General features: G+C 44.3%; 2 protein-coding genes across 2 annotated transcripts; both read right to left on the bottom strand.

The window, feature by feature from the left end:
• Positions 1-6,154: 6,154 nt before the first annotated feature.
• On the bottom strand, positions 6,155-8,736 carry LOC310873338 (uncharacterized protein). Its single transcript, XM_083785700.1, has 2 exons — positions 8,600-8,736; positions 6,155-7,756 (listed from the first exon to the last, which is right to left on the bottom strand). The coding sequence occupies exon 2, from the start codon at positions 7,575-7,577 to the stop codon at positions 6,690-6,692; it is 888 nt and encodes a 295-aa protein (XP_083641826.1). The 5' UTR covers positions 7,578-7,756; positions 8,600-8,736; the 3' UTR covers positions 6,155-6,689.
• A 1,352-nt stretch (positions 8,737-10,088) lies between these two features.
• Positions 10,089-17,374, bottom strand: LOC310873952 (CDGSH iron-sulfur domain-containing protein 1). Its single transcript, XM_083786568.1, has 3 exons — positions 17,204-17,374; positions 13,664-13,866; positions 10,089-11,034 (listed from the first exon to the last, which is right to left on the bottom strand). Exons 1-3 carry the CDS (start codon positions 17,295-17,297, stop codon positions 10,945-10,947), a joined length of 387 nt encoding a protein of 128 aa, XP_083642694.1. The 5' UTR covers positions 17,298-17,374; the 3' UTR covers positions 10,089-10,944.
• Between the last annotated feature and the right edge of the window lie 957 nt (positions 17,375-18,331).

Raw genomic sequence — 18,331 nt, 5'->3', positions numbered from 1 at the left:
GTGCCAACTCAATAAAAGCCCTCTGCATTCCCTCTGTACCTCCACACCCATCAGTGTCACGACTCTGGCTCCATGGCTGCCTCTGTGTATGTGTGTATGTGCACGAGTGTCTATTGAGTGTGGACATGCATACCTCTATTCATGTGTATTTTTTGTGTGTGTGCGTGCGTGCGCGTGCATGCATGCATATCTCGAATCATGTGACCCGACACACGGGCAGTCATGCACCCAGTGTGAAAAGCCCAGCTATATATAGCAGACCAGTGTTGGGTTTCCCCGTAAAGCATTGTAGGAGTCAGTTCATCTGCGTCCCATAAGAGGCAACATGTTATTGGGGAAACCCAGCCTAGATCTAAGTCATAATGGCCATTTTTAAACCCATCTAACATAGGCGGAGTGATGTGCTGTTTCCCGTGCATAAGCATGCCTTTGTTCTCTTGCCCATTAGCCCCTTGAACAGCGGCCTTTTTAGAGGGAAATAGATAGGGGAGGGGAGGAGGCCCACCACCATGGCCTTCTTTAAATGTATACTATGCACGTGATACTGACAGTACATGTGGAGTTGGTGTGGAGTCATGTACAATTTACGATTTAGGAAGGAAAATGCCTTCCTAAAGTAGATGTTCTTAATCCAGAGCGATTTATAGTAAGCAAGGAAAACACGAGGTAATACCTCAAATGCATATTAATAGTAATCTAGGATCATAGGTAAACCAAATATTTTCTCATCAGTCTAAACAGTAGCCTATAATATAACAAAAGTCTATAATCTGTGCATTGAAACTACCAGTATACACACTAGACCAGTGGTTCCCAAACATTTTAGCCTGTGACCCAAAAGAGAAATTAGATCTCCCAGGGATGCAAACTAGTGAAAATAGCATATCAACAAGCTCACAACGCGTCGCTTCGTGCCGTGTTATGAGTTTGTAGATAATTTATGGAATTTCTTAAATATTTCTTAGATTTCTTCATTGAATTACTGAAAAAGATTATTGAATTTGTTTTCAATTCATGAAAAATGTTGCTTCTTTTGGGAACGTTTTTTGAAAATGTTTTGAAATGATAATTAAAAACTAAATGTAGTAAAACAAAAAATAAAGGGACCCATAAAAATGTGTCCGCGACCCACAAATGGGTCCCGGCCCACTGTTTGGGAACCAGTGCATTAGACTAGACTATAGGATGCCATGTCTGCAAATGACCTGAGATCTGGCTGTACAAACATGCTATCAAAATTACAGCCTTTGCATAAGCCTGCAAGGTCGTCGCTAGGGCAAGTGCTACGGGCTAATTAAGGTGCAGTCTGAAGAGGTGAGTCTTCATACTACGGCCTGCAATTCTAACTGCAATGGGGATTTCGTTCGGAAACGTTTTCCCGAATGCTTTAGGGAAGGTTCTGACATGCGTCCCAGTGTTAGCTTGAGGCGTGCATTCTTTAACCACATGAACGCTAGCATCCTGATTCTGGCCATGGCATTATAGGCAGTGGTGGAAAAAGTACTCCCATTTGTTTTACTTAAGTAAAATCATTACTGCAATGTAGAAATACTCTGTTATAAGTCTGGAATTCAAAATGTAGTTGAGTAACTAAAAATACAAAAGTATTGGCATCAAAATGTAGCCTAGTTAAAGTAGCCTACCAAAAATAAAATGCAGAATGTCCCGTTTCAAGTCTTCAAATGTATAAAATCTTTTGAAAATAGCTGATCTACAAGCTCACAATGCGTCACATCGCAACGCACTGTGCGGCTATTTCCAAATGGCCAAAATGAAGTGGTTAATACTTAATATATGTTGTTTTGTACTAATAACGAAGTAACTCAAGTTTTCAAATAAATGTAGTGGAGTAAAAGTACAATAGTATTGGAAATTTGCAATACTCCTAGATCTCTAGATCTATAAGCTTGTGTTGTGAGCTTGTAGATTGGCCATTTTTGCTACTTGATGTACAACAAAATAAGGTTTAAATGGTTAAATACAAACACCTTATGTGTCCAATATAAACCACAGTGTTCAATCAAACTTGATGAAGTTTATGGCTGAGTGCCTTCTGAGTGATACTCTATACACACTATGTAGTCAGATGTTTATTATGGCTGACGGATTAAATGAGGCTTTGCCATTTGTTCTGTGTTGCCTCCATATGAATAATAGGTTGGTGGACATATTGTAAATCGCTGACACACGATCTAGTGATTGTTGTTTTAATCTTGACATAGCGAGACAGTCGCCTTCATGCCCACTTGGCCCCTTGATGCCATTACTTGACTGTTTCCTTCAAAACAGATTGGATTGAGCAAATAGAGCATGGAAGTACTGCACAAATGTCAAGAAAACATCTAGATGAACTTTCCAGAATTATTATTATTATTATTATTAATTAATTTAGGGCTGCAGTGTCTGTCGGACATCTAACCTATGACCTTTCAGCTCTCTAACGGTTAGAGTCTAACTACTGCCTGACCATATAGTTACCATGTTATGTCAAAATATGACAAATCCCATTCGATTGCCCAAGCAATCATTTCAATGCATGGCTGTCTAGCCTATAACATTATTATGTGAAATTACTGACCACCATAAAATAATACAACACCAGTCAGTGAGGAGCTGACATGGGCTAATAAATTCTGATCCTGAGGTCCCAGAGTACAGCTATATTTTATTGTACACACTTAATTAGGAGTAACCTATAAACCTGGGATCAGGTACAAACAAATCAATGACATCCACCAACATTTGTATGCTCCATGCAAACAGATAAACTCCTACAGTTTAATGTATTCTGTATCTGCTTTAATGTATTCAATTGTAACTCAGAGAGTGTACAAATGTATCCCTGGCTAATAAGACTTATATGGCTTAATTATAATTGCTATAATAACTATAATTAAAAATTAAAAACACCTTAAATAAGTGGTTGCTCACAGGGCTATAGTAAATTAAACTCCTCTCGCAAGTTGATAATGTCATTTGTCCATGTGTGGTCCAGTACTAGGGATTGTGCTAATAAAATGTGAAAATAAAGTATTTAATTAAATTATTAGGAAGTATTAAGTTGTTAAGTTGAGGGGCGCTATTCCCTCCATACAAAAGCCATGCAGAGTTTCTGAATTTACGATGTAAATTGTTTGCCAGCCAAGTCTATGGATTTTAATGTTTGTTTAGGGCAGTAAAGGATGACGTAAGATGTCATGGCCAATATAAATATATCTTGCGCCCCTCACTGTGTGTGTGTGCGTGTGTGTTTAGTACAAAGTGAATGCTGACTAAATGCACACCGACAGTAATTGACTAGTACAGTGCTTGAGAGGGTGCAAATAAACAGAGCAGTGATGAATAATGATTGTAGTCCAACAGATTGTATCACTGTTCTTGCCATAACTCAACATAAATAAACATAATGTGGCAAACAAACAGAACATTGTATATGTTACCCTGGAAATGCCAATCAAAATGTTATTGTATAGGCAGAGTTAGCTACCCTTCAGAGTATTTACAGGAGGCACGGCAGAAATTAGTTTTCGTCTGCTTTACTCAGTTTTGTAGAAGTTTTCATAGAAGTATTTGGCCTGACTCATCTCATTGAAGTAGCCTACTTTGGGGGTAGATTCATTCAGATTATTTTTACTTACATAAGAATACAGCATATTAACAGTATATTTATATTTTTAAACCTTTAACAGTTAGGTAGTAGGTAACCAAGGTCAACGATATGTTTTCGTCAGAGTCATGAAACTATGTCCAGTGAGTTGATGGGAGTCAAGGATATAGGGTACATTGGTCTGTATTTAATTTATATTTACTAGGTAGGTAGTAATAGTCGTAGACCCTGGTCAAATGCATACAAATCCATAATGATGTTTAACATAGTGATATAGGTTACAGAAAAGTCACTGCCCCACAGATACGTTAATTCTAATACCATGGGGACATACACAATAACATTCTCAGTGTTCACTTATCCGTTTGTAACTGAGCATGTACAAAGGTGGCCAAATCCACGTGTATACACTCAGAGATAAATTATCACAGAGGAGTTACTGTGCATGCTGTATCACACACCATCCCAAAAAATTCATAATGCGACATTGTGTCCCCAAGTGGCACCACCCAGGCAAAACCGGGTGGTCTGACTGACTCTGACTGGCCCGTGGGCCTGCCCAGTCCCAGTGTATTAACGCTGTCTTGATGGCGAGGCTCGTTTCACTGCATCATTTCAACAGTGTGTCTGGGGCTGCTGCTGCTAACATATGTACCTCTACAGGGGTCTGTGACAACACGCACACACCTCCTGAATCTGGACAACGCATCCATCATTAACCCCATACCCTCCCCTTCCTCGCTCTCTGTCTTGCTACGTTTCAGTGTCTCTCCATCACATCCCTCGTCGTTATCTTCCATAGTCAATCTCTCTCACTCTCTCCCCCTTTGTTTGGCTCTCTGTCTCTCTTCACCCCCGCTGTCCATCCCTGTGTCTTTCTCATCACAGCATCTCTTTTTTCTGTCTCCATACCATTCCTATTCTCTTTCCCCTCTTTCCATGTTGGTGTTCAATGGCCTGCTTTTCATACCCCCCCCCCCCCCCCCCCCATCACGGTTTCACTTGCTTTCTCTCCTCCCTGTGCCTCTTCCACTCCCTCCCCTCCTGTTTTCACCCCCCCCCCCCCCCCCCCCCCCGCCCCCAGGCACCTCTCCCCTCCCCTCCGCTCCGCTGTGTACCTTCCTCTTTCCCTCTCCGTCCTTCACCACATCCCCCCCCCCCCCCCCCCTCCCCTCCTCCTCTCCCTCTGGCTGGATCCGCTTTCGGCCCTCCCTCCCACCCCTCTTCCACCCCCCTCTGTTCTCTCTGCCCCCCCACACACACTCAATTCCTCTCCTCCCTCCACTCTCTGTCCTCCACTGCCCCCCCTATCCTCTCTTCTCCCCTCTCTCTCTCTCTCTCTCTCTCTCCTGCCATCTTGCAGGCCAGTGGAGCCAGACTGCAGGCGTTCAGGGAGTCACTGAACCTGCTGGGCAGCGGGTGACACAGATTTCCGGTGTGTGTGTGTGTGTGTGTGAGTGTGTGTATGTGCGTGTGTGTGTGCGTGCGTGACGGGAAAGGGAGGGTGGTGGGGGGGATTAAGCTCCAAATCACTAGAAAGGCACCGAAGGGGGAAAGGGGAAAAAAGCCACGGATCCAAGAATTTCAAATTCCCCTTTGTCTCAGAGAGGAAGAAATACTAAACTGTGGACTTTTACAAAAAGGACCTCGTGTCTCATTCAGCAGGAACATTGTAAAAGCATGATGTTAGAGCTCACTGTCTTTCTCCATGAGTTGGCAGGGTCCTATGCTGGCTGGCGTGCTGTGCTTTCTCTCTCTCCCCCTCTCTCTCTCTGACAAACACACACACAAACACGCAATCCCCCACCCCCACAGATGCACTCACGCACACGCACACATGCACACACACACACACACACACACACACACACACACACACACAGCCAGGCACGCACACACAGTCCCTCTGCGATCCCCCCTGACTGAAGGCGCACAGGAAGTGCAGCCGTGGCCCAATTATAGCGTGACACCTCGGGCCGGCCGTTGCCATGGTTACGCCTTCCCTGCGGTCCCCTGGAGTGTGGCGCCGAGGAAGAAGGTCTTATCACATCAACCATCGTTACGGCAACAAGCAAAAACCCACCCTGCAGCCGCGGCCCGGCTGGCTCTCTATACTCGCCCACAGGTTTAGCATGTGTGTTTGTGTGCCTACATTATGATATGAATGTGAATAGAGGAAATTGCATCCGTGTGTGAACAGCGGAGGGTTTATTAGTAAATTGTTTGTGTGCAAGTCAGGTTAGTTATTCATGTGTGTGTGTGTGTTTTATATGAAATTGCGTGTGTGCAGCGTGAACTGGACTTGCCAAAGCTGGCATGTAGGTGTGTTTGTGTCTATGTGTCTGTGGGGTTGTGATAAGGCACATGGCCGCGCTATTAGGTGACTCATAATCCAGGCAGGCTCACAAGCACATGTGTTTACATCTGCACATACACAACATTTTCAAAAGGCACACGTACGCACACCCCCAAACATACACACCCAATAATACAATATAAATTACCCCCATACACACACACAATATAAAAGCATCTTACAGACAAATACATTGTTAATTTCTTCTTTTATTTCAAAAGGGCAAACAGAGCTATACAGTACGAGTTGCACATGAAATAATTTAGCTTATGCTTAACTCATTCATCTCTTAGTGATGCAGTGACGTCAGAACAACAGAATCAAAACTCCCCATTGAAAAACAATTGTTTGGCTCCTTTTTTTTCATTTTCTTTTTTAAGTTGAAACACAATACATCCAAACTGGAAAGGGATGTTAAAAAAAGACATTATGTTTTTCCAGATTATTTACAGTATATTTACATTTTGTCATCGCCTAAGTGTTGACACATGGGTTTTTCTCTTTCTCTCCTAGTCTGAGCCACTGATTGTCAAAAGAAAGGATGGGAGCGAGTGTGAATATTCTCAGAGCTGCAGCTCCTCAATTTTGACGTCAGAACGGACGATCTTTGTGCTACGTTCCGAGCATTTTAAAACACGGCCTCCTGTATGTTCAAAACTACAGGTCCTTAGCAAATCAATCCAATCGGGAACCCCTCTGAAAAAAGTGTTGCTGTCACATATGTCCCTATCCATCCAAGGCTCCACTGCTCCTCTCCTGTGCCAGACCCAATGTAAAGTCGGATCCCCTCAGATCATACCCGGGGACCCTGCCCTCGAACCCAGGGCCTCCCGGCTTCCTCTTCAGCTCCTCGCACTTCCTGTATTTACAGATCTGGTGTCCCCTCTTGCGATTGCGGCAGCTGCTGCACTGGTCGCAGTTCCTTTGGCGCCGACACGGCACACACTCGCCACACCTCTTTCTCTTCCTTCTCCCTCCGCCGCCCCCGGCCAGGGACCCGGGGGAGTAGCCCTCGGCCACCAGCCCCTCTATCGCCTCGCCTCCCATGACCGTGTTCCTCCAGCGGCCTCCCCCCATCTGGAAGCCTGCCAGCGGGAACAGGGCAGGGCTGAAGGGGAACCAGGCTCCGAGAAAAGGCTGGAACTCCGTCCCGCAGCCCAGGGAGTCGTCTTCCTCCTCGTCAGGCCCCGAGCCGCTCCCCTCCCCGCCGTCGGCCTTCTCCCCCCCAACCTCCCCTCTGGCCGGCTGGCTGCTCTGAGGGCCGAGCGCGGCCTGCTCCGTGGTCGGGGTGAGAGCCAGCAACCCTGCCCGCATTAGCAGCTCGGCGGCATGGGCCAGGTGGAGCCCACTGGGGGACTCCCACATGTCAGGCCAGGAGGGGGCACGGCGGGGCTTGTGGTGCGCAGACTGGGTTGAGGAACGCTGCTGGGCCGGGGAGGGCTGGATGAGGCCTGTGACGTCCATGGCTGTGGAGGGGGTGGAGATGTAGTGAGACAGGGTGTATGGGTGAGTGGAGCGCTTCAGGCTTGGTCTCAGTGGTGCGTTGGGGATTTTAGCGCTGCTGTGGGCCTGGTCGGAGGAGGAAGGCCCAGCGATCTCTACAGCAGTGGACATAGCAGTGAACGTGCACGCGTGCTGCGTATCGGTGTGTGTGTGTGCGGAGAGGTAAGGGAAATGGGGATTGAAGCCGATGTGGGGTTGACAACCGTCCCGCTGTTACTTCAGCCAAAATGGCAAGCCTTGGCCTGTGTCCCTATTCCCATTCTCCGCAGCAGCTTCAGAGTCCTGGAGAGCTGGAAATGAATGGGGGATGGAGAGAAGGTTAAGAATAGAAATGTTGGAGGGAGGAAAATAGAAAGAGAGGAAAAGGGGATAGGAGACTGACAAATGTTTCCCTTAAGCTTTACCCTTGTTAGAACGTTAACAATGTTTCTCTTTGAAAGAATGGTAAATAAAATGTATATGTTCAATGTTTAGAATATTCTACAAGTCCCAGGACAAACATTAAACAGGCCTACACATCAGATTGCATGCTTTGCCCATGATTTCCGCACACAAGTGGCAGTATCCCTTTAAGAATTTCACGGTATATCAATGCAATCAATAACAGAGCGACAACAATATGCAAAGATATGCGCATATGCGCAGGTCAAATGTGGAGCGCGCTTTTCAAATACATTTTGACGACTGCTGTTATGTGTGCCAGCCATAACAAAAAGCATAGTCGAGGAAGGACACACAGATCGTGGACCATAGAAAAAATAGGTTGTCTTTTGTCTGGTATCGACGAGGGCGACGCGAGGTGCGCAACGATGCGGTTGCTGGGCTAAAAAAAAAGAGACTAGGCAACAGTCCTTGTTCACATTTGTTGGAAAAACTGTTAAAGCGATTAATAGTTTATGTATACTATTGTGAAACGACGGGCCAACAACTCGCCTCCTAGCGCACGGATCGATTAGTCATTCCACATAATTAGCGTTACCTAAGAACGCGGTGCGACCAACGCGATGGCGAGAGCTGACCACAGTCCGAGTGGTCGTTGCGACACGTCTCTCTCTCTCGCCGCGCGGAGAAAGAAAGCGACCGCCAGACAACACCGAATCGACACACGGTAGCCTCAAAACGCGTCTTCTTACCTCGTGATGAATGTGTCCACGCTCTCCCATCGACGATTATGGCCAAAGTCGCGGAACTATTCGTGTGAATCTAGCGCATATTATGGACGGCGGACCTCCTGTTTCTTCCACCTCTCTCCGTCCCCGCTTTTCCCCGCGGAGGGTATGCAAACACACTTCACGGAATTTGGGGGCGTCGCTCAAAATACGAAGTGGACTCTTTTGCTACTGAAATAACAGCGAACCTCCGACCCCATAGTAGCCTCGTTGACAGCCTTCCTGTGATGTACTCAAGTCAAACATTAGCATTTTCATCTGATATACACAGTCAAATGAACCAATTCAATGAATTGATTAAACTCAAGAGTTTACACGTGCATGATGGACCCACAAGGCTCAATATCTGAGTTTCACATGGTTAGTAAAAATAAAAGAAAACAAATGTCACTAAATGTACCCATAAAGCTTATTAAAAATGACAATTAAATATAACTATCTAATGCAAGTGCCATAACCATTAAATAAATAGTAATGTAGGAAAATAATAAAGGACAATCCTAAGCTATTACATGGTGCAAACCATATTGGGGGTTGACATGTTGAAGAATATATAGGCATATCGACTTCTGTAGTGGACCAGTGAATGTGTTGCGTGTATTTGTGACAGCTATACATTTATTATATTCAATTATAGGCTACATAATTACATTTACTAATAGGCCTACATGAAATCGTTTTTTAACGGGCCAAATAAGAACACACCGTCTTAAACTTAGTTTACAACTCTAGTGGGTAGCCTTATACTCTGAAATACTGCCCATTTCTGGCTGGCAGACAGTAGTATTGTCGGAGAGTTTTAGTCACTCGGACTCGATTGATCTAGGTCTAGAGACAAGGCCAGCAGTGGTACGTCTCCCCTCCCTTTTTAGAAATGCACCATCCTGTCTAGTAGGGGTGACTCCTTAGAGCCGGATAATAGAGTCCAGTCCACCTCTTGTGAGTGTCCTCAGTCTTGGCTGCGTGCCAGATGCATCGTGCGTGTGTGTGTGTCACTATGGGAGCGGGGCTCACCATAATCGCATACACTGTCTGGTCTGGACTATTTATGAAGACACAGCGTCTTCTAGCGGCCACCGCAAATACTGCCACATCTTAAAATGGCCACTGGTGGTGGTGGACACTGCAGCATAACGGCCTACTCACCACTTCCTCCAGAGCAGGCAGTCCAAAAGGCCTCACAATGAACAGCCTGGAACCCTCTGCAGGGGTCAAACAGGGCTAAACCTGCTGGGTTTACGCATTTCCCTTGACCACATGGTAGGCCCAACACATTTTTCACCGCTCTTTTTACATTTGCTAGTTACAACATAATGGTGCAAATAAATTGCAGTTGAATCACATTTAAATGTTCGATTTAGATTTTACCCATTGGTCCCCAAATCCCGATTTGGCCCTGCTTTATCGAAATGTCTTTATGGAAACACTAAAGAGGGGATAGCAAAAGTTCTGAGATCTCAAGAGACAACTTTAATTCACAATACACAGAACAATGAATCATTTGTCATCAAGTCAAAACAGCATGCAATAGAAAAGTAACTCTGATGGAATAGCAAAACATTAATCAGCAGACATTTAGTTTGAACACTTTACAGATTAAATAGAACATTCTATTCACAGGAAGCAGACAGAACCAGTGTCAAGAGGACAGCGTCTCCCACTCCTTTTAAGCCGAAAATGTGCGCAATATCCGGCTTTCATTAAGACCACCACCTTTTCATCCGCTTGGCTTAGCAGCTTTTGCACTTTCAGTGCAAAAATAAAAGGGATTTCTGTAGCTAGGTCTAAAACAATGTGATGCTTTAAATTTTAATCATAGATGGTAGAACTGAACTCATTGAGATAAATACCTTCCTCGTCATTTCTCAACCACCTGCTCTGTACAGAAGGTGGGAACACAGATGTCAGACATGATTGTATGATGGCACATTTTCACCTCACAGCATAATCAGACAAAACTTTATACAGAGTCAGAGTGCCACTGCTAAATCAAATACTTATCAAACTGTCGAGACACCTTCATTTGTTCACGCCTGAATCTTATTTGGTGAAGGTGAAGAAGTTAAATAAAAGTGCGGAATGTATGGGGAAATATAATACTTTTCCAGCATTTTCCAAGTTCAGACTCTCCCACATTCTGAATGAATTAGAAATGCAGCATTGTACACAAATTGGCATGGGTTCTGGGACGAAGAACTATTAAGTGATTGTATTATCACACTGTGACCAGTGCCATGACACTGAGTGATTGTGGCTGAAGCAAAGAAAAAGGCGATGGGAGGATAGAGCCCTCTGGATAGATGGTTGGTTTAGGCATCCTTCTTCTTAATGATGAGCGGTCCAACGTTGTCGCCCGTTTCCTCGTTGTGCTTGGTATGGGCACCGTCACAGTATGGGAACTGCAACGAAAAACGTCTCAGTTACTTGTTCTCATTAGGTAAAGTCCCATCTCCTCGGATCGGCAAATAAGCTACTTGGTCATGACACCAAAATCAACATGGTGTTCAACACGCCTTTAAGGATATATTGTCATAATTGCACAAAATATAGAAAAATGCATATACCGGTAACGCCAGGGCTCCACCGGACGCGTTGAGTCTCCGTCGCGTCCTGACAACGTCAACGTCACGCTAGATCTGCTCCACCGTGGGCTTTTGAAAACGCGTCAGCAACATTATGGATAATGGGCCCAGGCCGTAGCATAACGGTCTGGGCACCGGACTGGTGATCCAGTCGCGGTGTGCCGCAGGTTCGACTCCCGAACCCGACACGGCCTTTACCGCATGTCATCCCCCCATCTCTCTCCCGTTTCCTGTCAGCCTACTATCTGTCCCTTAAAAAATCAATAAAAGGCGTAAGCCGCAAAAAAATATCTTAAAAAAAAAGACCTACAATACATTATGGATAATGTATTGTAGGTACGTGCGTGCGTCAAAAAACGAACCGGGGCAATTTTTGTCACCGAACGCAGCACAACGCAACGCGGGCAGTGGAGCCACCCTCCATTGATTAAAAGGGAACATTCCCGACACTGACGGAGACGCGACGCTGACACGCCCGGTGGAGCCCTGGCGTAATGTAGAGCATTTAGATGACATTACTTGTGTGTACTATAAACTAACACTGAGCAATGTGTATTAGATTTACTTCTCAATTATTTTTCTTAATGGCACATTTTCCTCACCAACTGCCCAACATCTATTCATGGGTGTGATTTGTAACCCGTCATTACAACAGTGATTCTACACAACCAAAGAATGCCTTTGTTAGACACCTTTAGCCTTGGAGAACCCTCTACTGCAAAGTGCAATTTATTATAGGACATATTAAAAGGTTGTATGTAGATTTCTGCAGTGTACGCCTTTGGAAGCATATGAGGTTATAACAATAACATTTAACTGTATTTTGTCTCAAAAAAGTCTGCTATGTCAAACTTGGTGCCAGTCAGTACTATGAAGCCCTTTCCCACAGGGAATCTACAGCATTGCTGGATAATAAAATAAAAAAGGTGGTCATTCATTCACACATTGGTCTCCTCTAGGTGTCTCTGTTCCAAAGTTGAATGTTAGCGCTATAGTACGAGCATGAGGCAGCTGTAGCACGTGAGATGACATATGCATTTGCAACAAACAGAAATACTCCACTGTTTATTTATCTCAGTCATGGTTTCACAATGCAGTTAAACATACAAAATTAAAGTTACAAATTTCTATAGGGACAGAGCGTAGGGAGGAGTTTCGCATTTTCCTGACTACCAGTAGGCTATAGTAGTAGGCTGCTAGGCTACATTTTCCAGCCTCCCTGTGGAGACATAATACCATTGTAGATATAAAATAATTAAATAAACACTATATGGTTTGGGTGTCAGCTGACAAAATAACATAACCTTCAGCAACATTTCCAAATAACACATGTATGCTCTGCTCTCTACCTGTCCTCAAACGAGCATGACAGTGTAATCAAAATAATAATGGTCAGGTTATTTATTTACTGCGGAGAGAACACATGTTTGATCCCTCTCTCACTGGTTCCATATGGATATGTCCACATGTCTTCTCGTCAAGATGTAAACATTGAGAACTGTTTTGACGTGAGTGGAGGGGAGGCGGCTATCAGATCAGAACACCCGAACATTTTCTAATGGCGAATAATAATATCGCCGTCGATCCAGAGAGTAGAAGAGTTGTGACAAGTCAAAGATAGGAGAGATGGAAGATTGTGTACTGCAGTGACAGTATACACACCAGCGTCACTGACAAGCAAACTTACAAACTGGCAGCCAAGTAGCCTAGCATCCTACTAGCCTACATGTAGGCAGGAAGATGGCGCCCAAATAAGGCAAAATCCTACCGAACGCGTCACTACGCTCTCCCCCTATAGACTGAAAAGTACATAACTTTTACAGCTATTGCTAATGCTAAATAAACGCCTTTTCAGACGCGGAGTGACTGGCGTGCCTAGTAATTCATTTTCAATGAGGCGTGCGTTTATTTTGGAGACAGTAGTTGAGGGGTGATGACGCAAGCGTATTTTCACGGGCGCGGTCCTGTGAAATTGCCGTACGTGTGCTTGTTTCGTGCACACGCCCACGGGCGACTAGACCTGGGGGTGAGGTGAGCTTTCCCCCCCCCACTCTACGCGTCCCGCGCCCCTCATGAGCAGACCAGTTGCTGATCCAGGCGACAATGCCTGAGTCAGAAAAGCCTTTACTCTAAATGAATTATGTTAAGGGAGATTTCTGGAGCGCAATTTGAGGCCAGTGCCTTTCCCACAGGACACCAAAATGTTACCAGTCGATTACTGGCTGTACATGTGGGCTACCACTGCCTGAAACGATGAGGGGATAGAGGCATTTACACAAATACGATGGGCACGGACAGCTCTCACTTCCCAGTGAGTTACGAGTTCAAGGTAGAGGAATCTTTGGGAATAAAATAAATCACAATCACAGTCATGAAACAGACTGAAAAAGGCCTGCACACACATACGCAATCACTGACGACTTAACACTTTGCTCCAAGGTCTGACCTTCTTTGATTTCCAACAGCGGCAGTAGACAGCCTTAGTGCCGATGTCCTCCATATCAAAGCTGTGGACCACTTTGGGGCTGTCTTTGTTGATGCATGTGTTGACCTGGCCCTTCTTACAGCTGCTTCCGCTCAGGTACCGACTGACCAGGAAACCTCCCACAGCTGCCACCACCGCCACTGGGACTGCTACAATTAACTGATCTGCAGAGACAGGTTGGAATATATCAAACAGTTTCGATTTCACAGACAATACAACTACTACCCCAGCGCACTATAACCGAGCATGGTTTTAATGGTTTAGGAGTTTGAAGTTCTGCCTATGAACCGGTCCCAAATCTGCATTCAATTACATTAATTTGAGACCTAGGTGGTGGTAGTAAATGAGTAATTCATATGTAGAGAAGAGATATGCCATCAGTGTGCTTGAACACATTGCTCAGGCATTATGGTCGTTTAGTTTTGTTTGTTGGATTGATTGAAGAGAATGGGCGGGCGGGAGCTGAACAGCCGCCCTGCACTCAACTCATTGTTTGAGTAACACACACACTACATGATTGTTACATGAATATTAACACTATAGTCAAAGCCATTACATATGAAACAAATGTAATTCATCTTTACAGCTAAAACAATACTGCTTGGTTGGTATAGAAAAAAACGGAAATACAAGACTCAAAGCTTGTTCTCTATTCATTGGCAAATGGGTTATGCATATGGGTTATTGCAACAACGCTGGTTAACAAACTGCCTTTGGGCGCTTTGGTGTAGAGCACATCAAAGCCTTCTACAAAAACCTAGGTGTATTTAAACTGACAATGGTAACAACTGAGGAGGTACTTAAAAAACTGAGTGCCCTCCATCCCCACAAGGCCACTGGCCATGACAACATTCCCTCCAAATTTCTCAGAGACTCGGCCATCTCTATAGCTCCAATCATCAAAATTAGCAAATTAGACCCTGGCAACTACCGCCCTATTTCTATTCTTAGATCCATCTCGAAAGTGATGGAAAAAACAGGTTGAAAAGTATCTTGCCACAAAAAGATTAATGTACAAATTCCAATCCGGCTTCAGAACATCCCACTCCACTGACATATGCCTCCTCTATTTGAGTGACCACATCAAACACGAGGTGGATGCTGGCAAATACTGCGGCATGGTCATGCTGGACCTCCAAAAAGGCTTTTGACACCGTGAACCACTCCATACTGGTTAACAAGCTAAAAGCGAATGGTTTTGATAGCACATCAGTGAGTTGGATGCAATCCTACCTGAAAGGGAGAGAACAGATGGTGGAGGTGAACAGAACACTGTCCCAGTGAGCTGTGTCGGTCCACAAGGAATCATACTAGGGCCTTTACGAACAATCTGCAGGTTGAAAAGGCCCTCAGCTCTGAACTCTGTAGTATCTGCATCTGGCTTGCTGATAACAAGCTATCTTTACATCTGGGAATCCATTCTCTTTGGATCAAATGGTAATCTCAACAAGGCAGATGGCTTCTTGGTTAGAGTGGTTGACAATATTATCACACAAAAAGATGAAATTACCTAGCTAGGTTCCATCCTGGAGGAAAATCTTTCCGGTGATAAAATGGCCACCAACGTAATCAAAAAAGTCAACCAAAGAACAAGATTCCTATACAGGATCTCCAAAAACACCTTGAAGACCCTAACAGGAGCCCTCGTACAAGGTTTCTTCGCCTATGCATGCACCTCTTGGTACCACAGCACTTCAAATGCCCTTAAAACAAGGTACAGACTTCCCAAAACAAACTGGTCAGGCTACTACTTGGCCTCACTCCCACTCCCGAACCCCTGCCCACTTTGACTGGCTGGAATGGCTTAGGGTTGACGACAGAGTACAGCATCTTGCAATGGGTCTGGTCCACAAGATTCGATACACCGAAGATACCTACCCATGTACCTGTCTAAATACTTCCTTAATGTCAACAAAGTCTGCACCCACAACAAACCATGTACAACCCAGATTCGGCACAAACAAGAGACTACATTAATTTCGCTCCTATGCCACCAAAATGTGGAACGCCCTACCAACAGTCATTAAGACATGCAAATCCTTTGACTCTTTCAAAACCACTCTCAAAGGGCACCTACGGACGGCTGCAATTCGAAACTGGCCCCCGTAAAATCTGATCCACACACCCCTTTCCCCCTCACTGTATGTTTTTTTCCTGTTATTTACCACCTCTATGATGATTTCCTGTTTTTGGCTATATAATGTTATGATGAATTGCAAAAGGTGGACTTTCTTGTAAACAAGTGTATTGCTTTATTGGGTCGTCCACTCACAGTTGACAGTTTTTGTATTGAGTTGTGCTTGAAATGTACTGTAATTCTGCAAATTAATAAATACTTAGTTCAATCAATCAATGCTTTCATGGTTACATGGAGGACCCTTATATAAACAAGTCTCAGTGCTTTGCCTTTTTCTGGTTTTATCCTCTTAGCAGATTTTGTATTGACTTGTACTTTCCTGGAACTGTATCCAAACAAACTTAATACAATTTTCAAATCGATCGATCAAACAAACAAACAAAACCTTTGTTCACCGAGTGAGTTTTTCTTACTTGGATCAAATCCCACCAGAGACCCCATTCCTACGGTCTACTTCTCAGTTTCATACTGTCGGTCTAAATACAAAACAATTATGAAGGGGTGTTGCTTCCCACTCTGTACCGTTATGTGTGAATTGGATTCAAATTGGAATAAAATTGTCCTTCTGAAGCTCTAATCGTCACAGTGCTGCCACATCACATGATAACTAAATCGTACTGTGCACAGCCACGTGATTTCACCATACACATACTGTGTAGCAGCATATACACGGTTTATTTTGTGTTTTGGTAATCTTTCCTCTAAAAAAGGCGAATGGATATAAATGATTGATGAGCCCTACCCCTACCCCACTTGGCATCTCTAACTGCCTTGCCCTTGAGACACCAAACGACAAATTAGTTCCGTGATGGTTTGCCAAATCAACATGACGCATGGTCAGGGATTATTGGTTGTGCAAATGCAATGCAAACAGTTGTTAGGCGGATTAGGCTTTAGATTATGGGTAGTACAAACCAAAGATCTTACACAAACCAAAGATCTTACACTTATTGTAAGTAAGGTGCACCTGCAGCGGATACGTAGGTGACGGCCGAGAGCAAGTCTTTAAAAAAGTGAGTGAGTGACACAAGTTGTAACACAACCCGTGGCTGCATTTAAATTAGTGGCCGGTTTGCTACAGCAGCTGAGCTGACCAAACAGCTCAGTACTTTATTTTAGGGGAAAACGTAAATAATTGCTTTTTGGACCTTAATTTACAAACGACTGGTATCATGGTTTGGTTTATGGATCGATATGATCTCCATTTCCCACATGCAGATTGCAGACATCTGTTGTACATTACTCAGAACATTCATCATCATCTTTAGGCTATACATTACACCAAGCTGCCTAGTCCAAACAAACTACCGGTAGGTTAGCTAGTAGCAGCATTAGCTAAGAAGTTATTTCGTTCAATACGTTACCTTTTGATAGCCGGAAACCTGAGCTGGGTAATGCAGGCATCGACAGCACTGGCAATTCTGGCATTGGCATTGCAGATAAATCTGGAGTTGTCATGGTGTTCTGTTATGCCGGGTCTAACTGTTGTGTTGAACAAGGTCAACCCGGTGTGCGTGTGGTGGTGCTCTGATCTGAACCCGTCATCACGGTTAACAGTAGCAGCAGCAGCCAATAAGAACAGGGGAGGAACAGGAACCGGCGCCTCCCAGTCCCAGTTTTCTTTTCGCAGATAAGTAAGCCTGGGACCGAGGCTACTCCCAGTCAGTTGAGGACAATCTGACTATTACTGATCTGGGATCAGTTCACTTTCCATTCAATACAATCACAGGCATGATAAAACATACGTTTACATTGCCAAAGCAAATATGATACGAAAAACCGGCGTAGAACGGATACGGACATGGTTTGTGAGCGCGTACCGGATACAGTAGGCGGTCCCTAGAACGAATGTGCTCTGGTCCATTAGCCATCATGACAAATTTAATGTGATGAGGTCAGCACATTTTGGGCACATTTGGGCAAGTGGCTGGCTGCTCTTAGCCCAAGGAGTGTATTTTGTGCAAAACTAATGCTTGGAATGGATTCAGAATCATGAAAAACCCCTAGTTTGACATGTCACATGCTACTTACAGCAAAAGGAAAATGCCATTTTTGCCAGCCATAGGATGTTAATGGTAGGGTCACAAGAAACCTATATAACAAATTCCCCGCTTTAAACAAAAGTCGGCTGCCGGACTAATAGTTAACACACCAATTGCATATTTTGGATGCTCCCCCCTTTAACAACCAAAGTTTCACTTAAAAATAAATAAAACATGCGTTGTGGGAACAGAACCACCAACAGAGGGCAACCTCACCTTTATCCATAAGGCATTGTGAAGGCATCACAAACATACATGGACCTGGTTGAAAATTCCTACACTGTCTACAGGAGATGAAAACCACTGCTGTTTTCACCATTAACACATTTTTCTATTATTCTACTTCAAGAGGGCAACCACTGAAGAGTGGACACCTAAACACTGTGGGAACCTCAATGTTAAATTGGCTAATATTTCCCCACAAACTATACAAAAATAAATCTATGCTTC

Source organism: Protomyctophum parallelum, assembly GCF_964188405.1.
Source record: "Protomyctophum parallelum genome assembly, chromosome: 16".
Classification (NCBI taxonomy): Eukaryota; Metazoa; Chordata; class Actinopteri; order Myctophiformes; family Myctophidae; genus Protomyctophum; species Protomyctophum parallelum.
The sequence above is the reverse complement of the archived record's forward strand: the minus strand, read 5'-3'. Positions and strand labels throughout refer to the sequence as shown.

Coding starts and splice junctions, on each gene's coding strand:
- LOC310873338 (XM_083785700.1), bottom strand. CDS start 7,577: ATGTCCACTGCTGTAGAGATCGCTGGGCCTTCCTCCTCCGACCAGGCC.
- LOC310873952 (XM_083786568.1), bottom strand. CDS start 17,297: ATGACAACTCCAGATTTATCTGCAATGCCAATGCCAGAATTGCCAGTG. Junction 13,867..17,203: donor AGGTTTCCGGCTATCAAAAG/GTAACGTATTGA, acceptor CTGTCTCTGCAG/ATCAGTTAATTGTAGCAGTC. Junction 11,035..13,663: donor GCTGTTGGAAATCAAAGAAG/GTCAGACCTTGG, acceptor TTTTCGTTGCAG/TTCCCATACTGTGACGGTGC.